At 39.1% G+C, this 14,891-nt stretch overlaps 1 protein-coding gene across 1 annotated transcript in view; it reads right to left on the bottom strand.

The window, feature by feature from the left end:
- The window catches only part of PARP8 (poly(ADP-ribose) polymerase family member 8), a 119,549-nt gene that overhangs the window by 16,708 nt on the left and 87,950 nt on the right, over nucleotides 1-14,891 (bottom strand). Inside the window, exon 15 of the mRNA XM_066181131.1 lies at nucleotides 5,793-5,885. Coding sequence (XP_066037228.1) covers nucleotides 5,793-5,885 — 93 coding nt within the window. The remainder of the gene's footprint in view (nucleotides 1-5,792; nucleotides 5,886-14,891) is intronic.

Raw genomic sequence — 14,891 nt, 5'->3', positions numbered from 1 at the left:
TGAAGACTAAATTTTTGCCACTGACCTCAACAGAGTTTGAGGCTTTCAACCATGGCATATTATTCCATATGCATATAAGTATGACCATTATCTGGTCCTAAAAGCATAATAATATCAAATATATTACTTGAAGTATTGCTTTGTTTTGTGCACACATGTGAGTTTCCTGTATCAAATTTATTCACTAAGGAAATGGAATTGTGCTTGATCTGTGTATCATCTCTGTATAGACGTGCCAGTTGCTCAAGAACAAGGAATAGTCTGTCAAATTTGTGTCACTTTCTGCACTCTTCTGAAGACTGTAATCACAGAAATACTCGAAAACATTGCTTCTGCAATGATTCAACAGTCATCTGCACAGCTCACACTGGGGCATCCTCTTCTTTCCATCCTGTTGTACAAAATGACAACATTTCTTTGAATATCTATGATTTTCACCATTTCTCCTCAGGATTGTGCATGTAATGTGCACATAGACATGGGTGCATGTAAGCACACAGACCACTTAGAAACAGATTCCCATGTAATTGTTTCAAAAGATGTAATTCAGAGGTTAAAAATATAATACAGCAATAATAAACATGAGAGAATGCAGCTTTTTGGCAGCTGTGAAATATAAATCCAACTCATAATGAAACACAAAATTGCTACATTAAAAAGTAGCTGAAGGTTTACTCACTTCCCTGTGATTTTTCTGTGTGTTCTGAAAACATTCCTGTGTGAAAACAGATTTTTCCACAAAAGGAAAACTGAGATGAGTTGGAGTTTGTAGATATCCCTGGTTCCCCCCATAGCTCCACACTGATCAGGTCTCAGCTCACACTCATCTAGAAGATTTTCTACATCTGTCATTGTATCTGATCATTTGGATAGAAAAAAAGCTATGGTCTTTTAGAGAACCGGAATGAAAATTAGAATAATGATGAAAAGGAAAAAGAACTGTGCTGTGGTGAGTCATATAGCTGCCATTCTCCACCTCTGTTCCTTCAGCATGAATGGACAATTTTCTCCATCAGTTTTAATATATTCTGTTAGTTCCAGTTACTAAATATCTCACATATATTGAAAAATGAAATTACTTAAATAATTATTCCTTCCCCAATGGTTCTCTGATTACTTTCCAGTTTATACTATCTGTATGCGTGATGAATGTTTCAAAATAGGGCATATGCACTAGCATTTACAAAGGAAATCAGCAACCAGATCAGGCAGCAGACCTGCCCCTGTGTAAAAGTATTGCCGTGAAATTGAGCATGAGTTCACCCTGCTTCTGAGAAGGACTTCTTAGTCTGCTGCTGCAAAACACTACTAGGGAAGAGCTGTTTGGGTCCATGGATCTTTTAATGCAGAGACTCAAAGTTGTCTTGCTTCATGATTTGCATGATGGGATACTGTCTTAAAACTGGCACAGTTCTGTTCAGACAACATTCCTAAGCCCTCCTTTAAACAAACTGTTGACTCCTGGATTGTTTCCAACTCTGCATGGGTTTTTTTTTATAACTGATTTCCCCTGATTTCCTCATTATTTTGAGCTGATGCAATGCAAAACAACTTAAACTGGGGTGTAAATCTAACAGAAACCTTATAATACAGCTTTGCATATGCATTCCTTGGGAATAGGAAGTGCTGTGGATCTAGCAGAAGTCCTTAACACTGGGTGTAAACTCCTCCTCTATTGGAGGTACTGAAGTAAGTAAGTAAGGATTAAAATAGTTGCATGAAGGACAAGACAGCACTTGCTGATGACAATTCCTCCAATGACATCCGTCCCTCAGACAGTGCCTCTCTCTCTCAGGAGAGTCTTTACAGGGAGTAGGAACTATCAAGAAATCAGTCATCTAATTTTCAAGCATTTTGCCTACATGACTAATACAAGGCAACCTGAGATCAGGCTGGAAAGTTTTAGAAAGTACAATCACTTATTATTAAGGAGAAGCCATTGGATTATTTGGAGTGACAAAGTAGGGTTGTGCACCTTAGGAAATTAGCTGAAAGCACAAAAGACAAAATAGGATAAGGTTTCTAATGATGGGAACCTGTATTTAGGTTTCTTCACTAGATGAAATCATTTGGAGGAGGATTAATCAGACAAAATGTGAACACCTACCTTTTACTAGTCAGCCTAAGCTTACTAGGCTGTTGGAGAAATAACCACTGTGATGACAGTCTATGCCATGATTCACACTGTCCTAAACTAATGACAAAAAGAGATCAGATGAATCAATCAAACTCTAGAATTGATAAATTCTTTCTGCAAACAGGAATGGAGGGCTCATCTAGATCCAATATAATGAACTGGCTGCAATGCTATCACTAAAGTGAAATTTGGTAGCATTTAGCCAGCTAGGTCCAATGGGACAATAGACAAAACCCCTTGTCTAAGTCTTTTAAGCACTCTTAAGGTTGTCATCACTTCAGAACTCTACAGTAAAGCTCTATAAATGAAGAGGTACTCCAGAGATCTAGAGCAAGTTCTGCATATGCCTTCAACACTGATTCTTACATAAAACACTTAGTGAGAGCTAACCAGGGCCTCTCCTCTACTTAGTTAGCTCTACTTTAAAAAGCTTATACCTAATTCTCTACTAATTTTAGGAAAGCAATCTTTCAGCTGTTCAAAGAGTTATTCAATACAACCCCTGGAAAACCGTTGTCAGAGATGAGGGAGCAGATCAGAGCAAGCAGGTCTTTAAGAATACCTCCCATAAAGTGCAAGAGCTCTCAATGCCCATGTGTAGGAAATCAGTAAAGGAAGACGAGATGACAGCATGGATGACTCCAGACTGCTGGTAAAAGTAAAGGCAAAGAAGGAAATGCATAGGCAGTGGATGCAGGGATAGACATTCTAGGAAGAATATAGGGACATACACTGCTTGTGTCAGGATGGGGTGAGGGAGGCCAAGGTTCAACTGGCGATGAATTTGACAAAAGTTGCAAAGAATAATGAAGAGGCTTCTGAAGGCATGTGAGCCAGAAAAGGAAGGGCAGAGAAAGCACACCTCTCTCTGAACATGACTGGCAAAATAGTAAGGGCAGACAACAAGAAGGCCTAGGAACTTGACAGCTCTTTGCCTGTCTCCACTGGAAATCTCCCCTTCACAAACCTCCAGAGTGGATGAAGCCTAAGACAGAAAGCAGGGAAGCAAAATGCTTCCCACAGTCAGTGAACATTAGATTTGAGAGCCCCTGAGGAATGTGAACATACGGAGGTCTGTGGGACCCAGTAAGATGTATCCCAGAATCCTGAGGGAACGGGCTGATAGAGTTTTACCAAGCTAGCTCTCCGTGCTAACTCAAAAGGCATGGCAGTCAGGTGAACTCACAGATGACTGGAAAAAGGGAAATGTTGCACCTATTTTTAAAAAGAGTGGAAAGGAGGGCCTTGAAAACTACCAACCTGTCAGCTTCACCTCTGTGCCTGGGAAGATCACAGAACAGCTCCTCCTGGAAGCTGTGCTAAGGGATATGGAGGACAGGGAGGAGATTCAGGACAGCCAGCACTGAGGGCAAGACCAGTGGCCTTCTGACCAACCCAATGGCCTTCTGTGATTGAGTGACCACATCAGTGGACAAGGGAAGGGCTACAGATGTCATTTTTATCCTGTAAAGTCTTTAAAACAGTCCCCCCAACATCGTCCTCTCTAAATTGGAGAGATCATTAGATGGATGGACAGTTCTGTGGATAAGGAATTGGCTGGATGGTTGCATCCAGATGGTATAGGTCAATTTCTCAGTGGCCTGATGGCCAATTGTGATGAGTGGTGTCCCTCAGGGGCAATACTGGGACCACTGCTATTTAATGACACAGAGAGTTCCAGTGCTCTCTCAGAAAATTTGCACATTATACATGCAGAGTGGTGCAGCTGATGTGCCTGAAGGGTGGGAAACCATCCAGTGGGACCTCTACAAGCTGGAGAAGTGAGCCCATGGGAATCTCATAAAGTTCAACAAAGCCAAGGGCAAGGTGCTTCACGGGTCATGGTAACCCCTGGTGTCAGCACCGGCTGGGCATGAACAGACCCAGAGCAGCCCTACCCAGAAGGACTTGGGGGTGCTGGTGGGTGAGAGGCTGGACATGCCCTGGCCATGGCACACACAGGCCAGAGAACTGAACGTGTCCAGGGCTACATCCAGAGCCCCACGGGCAGCAGGGGAGGGAGGGGATTCTGCTCCTCTGCCCTTATGAGAGTCCACATAAGCACTGCATCCAACTCTGGAAACCCCAACATAAAAAAAGACCAACGCCTATTGAAGCAAGTCGAGAGGAGGGCCACAAAAATGATCAGAAAGCTGTAATGCCCTCCTGATGAAGACAGGAGGCTGAGACAGCTGGGGTTGCTCAGCCTGTAGACAAGAAGGCTTTTGGGAGCCCTTACTGCAGGCTTTCAGCACTTAAAGAGGGATGATAAGATGGGGAAAATCTTTTTAGCAAAACCTGCTGTGATAGGACCAGGGTAAAGGTTTTATACTAAAGGAGGGAGATACAGACTAGATATAAAGAAGATTTTCACAGTGAGGATGATGAAACACTGACACATGGTAGATGCCCCATCCTTGGAGACATTCAAGCTCAAATTGGACAAGGCTCTGAGCAACCTGATCTAGCTGAAGTAGTCCTGGCTTATGGCAGGGCATAGGACTACATGACCTTCACAGGTGCCTTCCAACTCCAACTATTCTATGATTCTACAGTTCTAAATGTACATGTAATATAACATGTGTCTGAATTAAAAAAAAAATAAATTCTCACAGAACTTCAGACTGAGGAGGAGGTGGGGCTTCATCTGCACACCTCCTTGCATTTTTTACAAGCCTTAACTGTTATCCCAGTATTTGGTATCTAGATGTTACAAATATAGACATCCAATGGTCTTCGGACGTCAGATGAAGAGCCACTGATTCCACAGTCATATTCTCAAGCAAGGAAGATGATCTACACTTTGAAAGTTGCAACTTTCTTCCTTTGAGGATATGCTCATGGTTGTACTCAGGCACCCACCTGAATAGTTTATTTCCACTATTTCATACTCAATGGTGCTAGTTAAGTAAAGGGAAGGTTTGCTCTTCCAAAAAAACCCATGTTGCTTACTATGTAGAAACACAGTAACCAGAAAATTGGACTCAAGTGCACTTTTCCTTAAGATGCGCAATCTTTTATCATAAGATCTTAATGGGACCTTAAATGTAAGATCTTTTAACTTTCGCTTTTAATGAAACATTAGGTTAGTGATTTGGAAGTGTAATTTAAAATACTTTAAGAAAACAATGATAGGTTTATAACTACATAACTGAATTTAAAGTCACGAAGCAGGCTTATATAAAATTCATGATCCTTCAGAAGAAAAAAGAACCCTATATAGCAATATCAGTAAGAACTTTCCCACTGCTCTGTAATGATCAAAACAACAGATGCTCAGTGGATCCCTGCATCCTAAGACCATGAACAGGAAGTAACTTATTAATTGCATGAGAGTAGTAATGGCTCATTAGGTGAAAATAAATGTGAATTATCTCCAAATTACAATGGCTGCCTTTATTAACAACCCAGGTGACCTAATTGAATACAACAAGGCATGAAAACACAGTTACTCTAATTACATGGAAGCAAAGCAATGGAAACACCTCATTAGTACTGTTTGAATACACCACACATAAACCAGTGCATTTACAGCTACAACAGTGGAGAAATAAATAATACCAAACAGTACTCATATGGTGCATACAAGTCAAAACACGTACTGGAAGAGACTGAGAGGACTGAGTAAACTACAGAAAACATTAGATAACCCTACCTGTGCCCCAGTTGCAATTTCATCAGCAGCTTCGTTCATCACTCCTAATGTTTGGAAAGCAAATACACAGAGTTCCCGTTCACAAACAGTGGGCTATACAAAGAAAGAAAGGAAGTTAATTTTATTTTTGTTCTAGTTTGAGTTCTTGCTTTTAGCATGTCATACCTAGAACAAAACCCAAACACAATTAATGCTAGTTCTTCATATTTTAACTGCAACATTAATTTTAAATAATTAATATGTATCAATTATTGATGAAGATACATTAGAGAAACATTTTAATAACCTGAGGACCAAGAAGGAAGAACTCTAAAACTCATAAGTACTCAGAGAGGCTAAATTTAAAAGAAATCCCAGCACAGTTACAAAACCAAAATTACAGGCATAGTACTCAAATGTTCTTAAAACTATCTATCTGAAAACTTCCTACATAATTAAACTTAATGGAAAACAAATCCAGAAGCTAATGGAAGCAGGTTTATTCTTCATAGCTTCTTCCACTGCTGTTCAGAACACACATAAAAATTTGGAAGACAAATCTCTTGAAGAGGCTATTTTTAATTTTTGACAATTTAACAAATTACAGATAGACTATAAGAAAATCCATTACATTTTTACAGCATAAACACTGTATTTTGAAGCCTACTTATTTTAAGAAATAAAGGTACTTCAAGTCTTTTTTCAGGTATTAAACAAAAAATGTTGTTGACTCAGCATTTCCCTATTAAAAAATAGTTCACTATGTCATCACAAATAAAAAAAAAAAAAGTTTCCTAAACTGCACATTGAGTGAGAACTGAACATTTTGCCTTCATAAAGCAAACAAAGCAGAAACAAAAAGGAACACAGCTTTAGGTAATGAAAATAGGCATGTCTTCATGGGCTTCCTAACTGTTTACAACCCTTACAGCAGCTCCATCTTATCTACTGAAAGATAATCAGCAGACCAACTTTTTAAAGGTTCAAGTAATATCACACAGTGAATTGCTAAAAGTATTCAAAATTAACAAATAGTTGAAAGAAATATAAATTAAAACCTTCCTTAAAACTCCCCAATAAACATATCCTTTTATGACAATGTTGAAAACAATCAAAAATACTTCCTGGATACTATTTATTTGAATGCACAGTATTAAACCCTAGCTCATTGAAACTTAAATTTATCTTTGCAGGTAAGAGTATTGAGTCTAGTGATCACAACTCCAGTGAGTACAAAAGCATTTGTAGTAGTATGCTTTGAAGTCCAAGCCACTGCCTCTATAAAGCACTTGCAGAAATGAAAAAATTAATTAAGCATTCAAAGAAAACCTAAAATTTAGCTGAATTCTGTTTCAGGCAACAGCTTTGCCAGTAATAAGCATACTGCTGTACTTGCAGTCACTTGCTTTGCAGCATCTAAAACATTCATTTGCTGGGTTTCAAAGATTCAAGACCTCAATAAACGTGTGAAATCTTCTGGATTGATACAGTCTCACTTCATTTGCTTTACAAGAATTATCATTTTCAAGTCTGATAGTGTCACCCATTTGACTTAGTTTATCTGCCATGTTACATTGCATTAGGCAGTAGATGAAGCCAAACATGATCAAATTCATTGTGCCATGGCAAGCTGGACAAGAAGTATCTATTATTGCCATTATTCTTGGGTTTTCCACATTTAGAAGATGGTTAAATCATTTGTTTAGTTGGGGTAACTATCATATCAACAGTATACACAGACTTGCTTTATTTCAGAGTGAGGAATAACGCTGAAATAGCAGAGCAATCTAAGTTTGGCAATGCTTGTCAGGAAGACAACTTGTAAGAAAATATTTTTTCGATATTTTGTTTTCAATCTCAGCAAAGTAAGTTATCCTGAGACTTAATGATAACAAAGGGAACACACAATTTGTCACCATTTCTCTTTTCCCTGCCCCTCTGTGATGATACCAGAAGTGTCTGAGCACCTGGAGAGAGAAGTTTGGAAAACAGTCATTGCACTTCTGTCTATACAATTCATTTTGTGTATTTGATGAACCTTTCTGTCTACTACATATTTTGTCAATACAATACAATGGGAAAATTAATCCTAACCGTGCAGCTAAAGGGACATTTCAACAGTCTGTCTTCATGTATCTAGCCTTTCAGCCCACACTACAGTCATCTTAAAAGTACTTTTGAATTCTGTCTCTGGAATTTGTCTCAATTTAATCTCCAAATAAGGTATTTTTAACTTAAATTTCTCACAGGTGTTAGCGATGTATCCCAAGAGATGTTGGTATGGCCATTACAGTATCCTCTACTCCAGTCACCAGTTAAGCTCAAGCACTTATATTGTTTAAATCCCTACAGAACAAAAATACTAGCTTGCAATTAGGAAGCAAATGTTTGAGGGGCTTTTGTTTGTCACATTCTGTGACTTACCTATTCAGCGTTACATTTCATTACTCATGTTTTTCCTGCAATTGTGCATGCTAGAACCAATGAAAACATATGAAAACTAAGTTAATAAATCAATTCTAGAAAGCAGAGTTTACAGAAAACCACCAGCTTTACACGGAAACTGGGATTCAAGGCTGCTCCTATTCTGCTGCTAATGTTTTGCATATTGATAGTGTGTTTCCCTTTATGGTGTCCACTCTTCTCTTGTCATAGGATGTGAGCCCTTGGGACAGGAACAGTATTGTTCTGACTTCAGATCATAAATATGAGAAATGTCCCTAGTCACACTAAACAAACAAAAACATCACTGACACAGTCATAAAAGCTATGTTGTTCCAACCTCATCTCTGGATACTCTTACTTTGGTTCATTTATATATAATACTCAATAAGCTAAACTTTCTAAGAATTTTTGTGTCAGTACATAAAACATAGATATGTTCTTACCGATGTGGAACTCACAGCCACAAATGTACAGATTAACCACCTTTTCTTGGATTACTATCTTTCATCGTTTTCAAGGGGAAAATACATGACAAAATACAGCTTAGACTGTTAAACATTTATTTCTCAATGTAAATTTCATCCTAGGTGCACACAGTTCCACAGATTACAACCACCACCTTGAGGATATGAGCTGACTGGCTGAGGGACTTTGTTGCTCACTGCCTGAAGAATGCAACTGTAATTCCTCTCAGCAGCAGCAGTTATCAGGGTCTCACAAAGACTTTATTTTTCCTCTTGAAAATAGAAATCAACATTAAGCCATTGGTCTTCACATAACTATTGGCTAAGTGAAGATCACTGGTGCAGAAACATTATTAGAAGGATCATTATTCCAGTGGGGAAAAGCCAGGGGGGAAAAAAAAAAAAAAAAAGGAAAGACATAGGCAATTATCCTGAGACTGCAAATGCTTGGAGGCAGAAGGCAATGACAGAACCAGAGAGCATCTTCTGAATGTTCGAAGTTTTCAGGCTTTTCCTTTAGCCACCCCCATTCTTTGCATGATCAGTAGCTCCCACCCAACTGCTGCTGTGGTGAAAAAAGCAGAAAGTTCCCGTGTGTTACAATGCAAATGTCATTTCTTTCTGCAGTGACTGAAACTGGCAGACACACGAACCACCTACAACTATGACATATCCTGCTTCCTGGACTAATACACTACCTAAACTATTTTCTAGACATTCTTTCAATCTGAAAAAGCAGAAAATTTCATAGTCCATATCAATCTAGCAACTTCCTAATGTGGGCTGCAGCTCTTCTCAGAGCAACATGTCATACTTTCCTGTATTCTGAGGGATATCACAGACACCAGTGAGGCTGTAACGTGACTGACACATCTAAAAACTATTGATCGAACTGGACATGCTGCAGGGAAGGCTCACTGCCTGACATACAGCAAATGTAACAAATGGGAAAGGTGAAACCATTAGTGACCATCCCACTTTTCTTAATGAAAGCAAAAGACAAGGAGATGAAAAGGAACTTCAAATCTCTGTTCTGTTTCCTATTTTCCACCATGCCAACTCTTAGTTTTACTGAACAGTCTCTCAAGTATTGGAATGGTCTGCCTGGGGAGGTGGTGGATTGACCATCTCTGGATGTGTTTAAGAAAAGACTAGATGTGGCTCTTGGTGCCATGGTTTAGTTGAGGTTAGGGTTAGGTTAGATTTGATGATCTTGGAGGTCTCTTCCAACCTAATGATTCTGTGATTCAATATTCATGTGTTACATGGAACATGCTGCTCAAAGACATGGGAGATACCACAGACATAATCAGATACAACGTGAAGAAAGATGAGAGTAGACTGTGACTGAATAAGAAATGTCACTTTTTCTGTTTGGTTTTGTTTTGTTTTGCCTGATTCAAATTATTAGAAAGGCCACAGTGTTATTCCACAAAAATCTTGGAATTCCATAAACATCTTAGCTTAACTTCAGTCTGACTAAACAAACCTGTACATCTACACTTTCCTCTACAGTTCAGTGATGTTTATTCTGTTCAAGAAATTTCCCAGGACTAAGCAGCATACTCAATGTTTCTATGTTTTCAGTGGTGTCTAAGACTCTTTTATTCAAAGCACAGAGAAACCCAAGACCTCTTCAAGTCAACAAGAACCCAGTGAGAGCAAGATTTCACCCACAGTATATGAAACATAACTGAGAGCACTTTGGGATGAAAAACATTTTGAAAAATGCAAGCTTACTAATATAAGAAATGTATCAGAATTACAAGACTGTGCTTATTTTTACAGCTAAACAATAAGAACAGGTATTTCAAATATTACCTGATGGTATTTTACTGTTCATATTTTATGGGAAAAACATTAAACAGTAGAAATGTTTGCACCAGAGTACAAATTTCAAAGAAGCTAGCTGTAGTATTTAATTTTGTTGATTTTTTTGCTAATTCCTTCTTTGTTCTAAGGTGGTCTCAGTCTGAGGTTTCAACACAAGATGGCCCTCTATAGAGACTTCTTTACTAACAAAAAAAAAATACTGATACACAGATGGTCTTTTAATTACCTTATTGAATATATTCTGAGATTATTTTGTCCTGTATAATTGTCTCATAGGTCTTTAAGACATATTCACTCATGCTGTTCTGTCAGTGGCCTTAGAATTTGCAAATGAGGAATTTGGGAAGGCACAGAACAGCAAGATAGGCATTAGCTTTACAAACTACATTATGTAAAAGCTGAATAACATCAAAGAATTACAGAAGGATTGAGGGTGGCAGGGATCTTCACACATCATCTAGTCCAACATCCTTGCTCAAGCACAGTCACCTGGAACCAGATGCCCTGAACAGACAACTTTTGAATTTCTCCATGGATGTGAACCCCACAGCCTCTCTGGGCAACCTAATCCCATGCTCAGCCACCTTCAGAAAAGGTGAAAAAGGTAAAAAGTGTTTCCTGTTGTACCACTGAAACCTTCTGTGTTTCAGGGTGTATCCTCTGCCTCTTGTCATCCCACTGAATACCACCGTAAAGGGCCGAGCCCCATACTTTTTGCACCCTTCTTTCAAATATTTATAGACACTAGGAAGATCCCACCTGTGCCTTCTTTTTCCCAGGCTCTCAGCCTTTCCTCCTGTGTGATGTGCTCTAGCCCCTTTAATCATCTTAGTGACCCCTCACTGGACTTTCTGTAGTGCCATCCCTTTCTTCATCTGCGGAGCTCAGAACAGGCACAGTGGGGCCTCACCAGGGCTGTGTGCAGGGGCAGGATCACCTCTCTCCACACACACAGACAATTCTACTGTTCAGTGTAGCCCAGAATACCATTAGCCTTCCATACCACAACTGCACATTGCTTTCTCGTGTCCCAGCTGGAGTCCTTTTCTGCCCAAGCCAAGCTGCTTTCCAGCTAGGTGGCCCCCAGCACACACTGGTGCCTGGGTTTGCTCCTCCCCAGCTGCAGGACTTTGCACTTCTCCTTGCCGAAATGCATGATGCTCCTGGCAGCCCACTGTTCCAGCCTGTCGAGGCCCCTCTGAATAGTGCCCATTGCTCTGGCATACCGCACACTCCACCCATTTCTTCACCATCTGCAGACTCTCTGAGGATACACTCTGCATCATCATCTAATGATGTCATTAATGAAGGTACGAAACAGGACTGGATGCAAGACTGACCCCTGGGGTACACTGAGTTGCTGACCTCCCAGTAGACTTTACCCAACTGAACATCACACTCTAGGCCCAGACATCAGCCAGTTTTCAGACCTCCCCATCTCCTCCATCAGCCCACACACCAACAGCTTGTCTAAAAGGATCTTATGGCAGACACTGCCAAAGCCTTACTCATGTCCAGGCAGACAATATCCACTGGCCTACCCCTCATCTACCAGACCAGTCACTTCCTCAAACAAGTTTAATCAAGTCAGTCAAGTATGAACTCCCACTGGTGAAACCATGCTGACTCTTCATGAGGATTTTCTTGTCCTTATTGTGCCTGGAGACGGTTTTGAAGCTTAGCTGCTTCATCACCTTCCTACAGAACAAGGTGAGGGTGACCAGGATGGAGTTCTCTGGATCCTCTCCTCCTTGTCCCTCTTTAAGAGAGGACTGACATTTTCTTTCCTCCAGTCTTCATATATGATATCACATTTTTATTACACTTCTTTTAATCAGATCCTTAAATATAATAACCACTTTTGTTAATGACTCATGATCTCATTACATTAAATGTTTGTAATAAAAGCACATGTTGAATTCCTGAAACTACTCATTTCTCTACTGTTACAGCAGCAAAACTGTTGCATTATTAAAAGGCAACTTAGTCCTTCCCTAGAATATTCTAGTAATAATAAAAGGAAGACTTTCAAACAGCATTAAGAAAAGTTAATAGCCTCCTAACATTGAACCAAATAACGCTTTGGTTTCTTTTTTATATTCTTAGATCTGCTTTGGAAAATACATTTTTTAGCTAGATGAACCAAAACAGATGGTTGGAAAGGACCTTTAGAGGTCAGTCAGTACTTTTATTCTCTCATATAGGACTAACTTTATCTAAACCTTATCAAGCATTGTAACATGTTGCTCAGAGAAGCTGTGTAGTCTCCATCCTTGGAGATCTCCAAAAGCCAGTGAAAGGCAGTGGATGAAACAAATTCCAGTTTCAGGAATTTTTCACTAGAGACATATGCCCCACGCAAGAATATGTCAGTACTTCAGAATGGGTTTCATGGAAGTCATTCAACTTTCCTAAGTTAATTTCTAATATTTAATCTAATATTGTACTTTGACAGAAATCAGGATAATCTATGCAACTATTTCAACAACACAGACGTGAATGAAATACCAACTTGTTGAAAATGTTAGAGGGGAAAAAAAAGCATTTCACAATATGTTATTGAAACAATCCAAATCTAGCCATTAATTACAAAAAAAATAGTAGTCCATTCTCACTCATCTAAACAACTTCTCTGTTGAAAAAAAATTCAAATTCAGGGACATAAGGCTAATAATTCAAATGACTAGACCCTTACTTTTTTCAGCAGATTTACTGTGTCTGCCTTGTGTGTGTCTTCAATAAAACTTGTGCTTGACCTTTCACTTCCCCCTCTTTCCAAACAGAGCAAGGAGCTACCTCAGAAGATGGCAGAGCTCCTGAGAGCTGTGTAGCACAGGTTGCCTTGCAGAAGGATGCACTGTGATTCTTTATTTGGGTTAAGGGAGCTGTTTGGATGTACAGGCTGCAGTCCCAACACTTGCTAATGATTACAAAGCTGTTTCTTAATCTTTCTGTGAAAAGTGAAACATGCAGGATTCCGATCATTAGAAATGATTAGTCCCTGTTTTGTAAGAGCTTAAATAATATTTTTTATTCTCAGGATCCATGTATTCATTGCATTTTTCCTGTGCTTTGCAGAACAGCTGCAAATCATTCCATGCAGTGATTTCAAGTAATTTTCTGATTTTGGTGGTACTCTATATAAGTGTGCATATCTCTAAACATCTATTTTGGCTTTTATAACTTGTGATGCACTGCAAACAATCCTTAGATCTCACTGTGCTTTTGGAAGAAATACAACGAAACTTGCTATGCTGAGAAATTTCATTCACCCTCATCTTATCTGGGAAAGGTGTGAATACTTACAGGAAAACTTTACTACTGTGTTTTAGTGTTTTTCTGTTTGGTTTGTTTTCTTTTTTTCTAAAGTGGATGGAATGAAGCAGTGCACCATGGGCCTTTATAAAGAAGAGTGTTACAACTTCATGATGTGTTATAGTACTTTTCCAAGACTCCGTCTTCCATTCAGAGAACCGTTTTTCTTCCCCTTCACAGTAATACAGGTGCAGTTCCTTGTGAGGGCATTAGGTTTGGGCATGTTCTACAGTCACCCCATCTACCTAATCTGTTTTGTTTTCTACACACACAAACTTAAAGAGTTCACAGAGGAACTGAGTATTTAACTCTGGTCTTCTGTATTTCAGGGAATTTTGGAGCTTAAAAGAAAACCAGTTATTCTCAAAGATACTCACTTTGCTCTGTAAAGAAATTCCCAAGAGAAATATAAGAATTTCTTAGGTATTCATCTTCAGTAAGCCAATAAAGCAGCCCCTTTATTTATCCTCAATAAGATACCAAGAAGGCCTAACAACACCCAAAGATTTCAACGTACAATGGGATCCCTGAACCAGCAGGGAATATTTGCATGACTAGGTAATTATTGAGGGCTCTGGAGCAAGAGAGATGTCCACTGTAAAATCATAAAGTCAAACACAAGAAATTGTGTCATGCAGCTGCTCTGCAACAGAATCTTCCATACAGTGTCTGTCATGTGGATCTAGTGCCTAAATAAAGCCATGCAAAAAAAGACATCTTGTTGTCATCAAGTGGTTGTTATCTGATGGGAAAACAGATATCAGGATTTTTAAAAAGTAATTTAAATTGAAATAGATATTAAAGCCAGACTACTACCCCAGAAAAAAACATTTAGGAAAATGAAACACAATATTAAGAAAAAAGCTTGCTGAGAGAGATTGATTTAAAGATACCTTGTAACTAAGATAAAATGATAGCCTGCAGAAAGAAAAAGCTTTATCTCTCAGTTTCAGATGGTTTCTTCAGCTGTTGTGAGGATGAAATATCTGAATTTCACAAAACAGTAATAACCAGCACAAAAATCTATGTACAGCATAAGAGTTTGTAAGTAGGCATAGCACTT

Source organism: Chamaea fasciata, unplaced genomic scaffold, assembly GCF_029207755.1.
Source record: "Chamaea fasciata isolate MVZ Bird 193981 ecotype frontalis unplaced genomic scaffold, bChaFas1.0.hap1 SCAF_4, whole genome shotgun sequence".
Taxonomy (NCBI): domain Eukaryota; kingdom Metazoa; phylum Chordata; class Aves; order Passeriformes; family Sylviidae; genus Chamaea; species Chamaea fasciata.
Note: the sequence above shows the minus strand (reverse complement) of the source record. Positions and strands in the feature narration are given on the sequence as shown.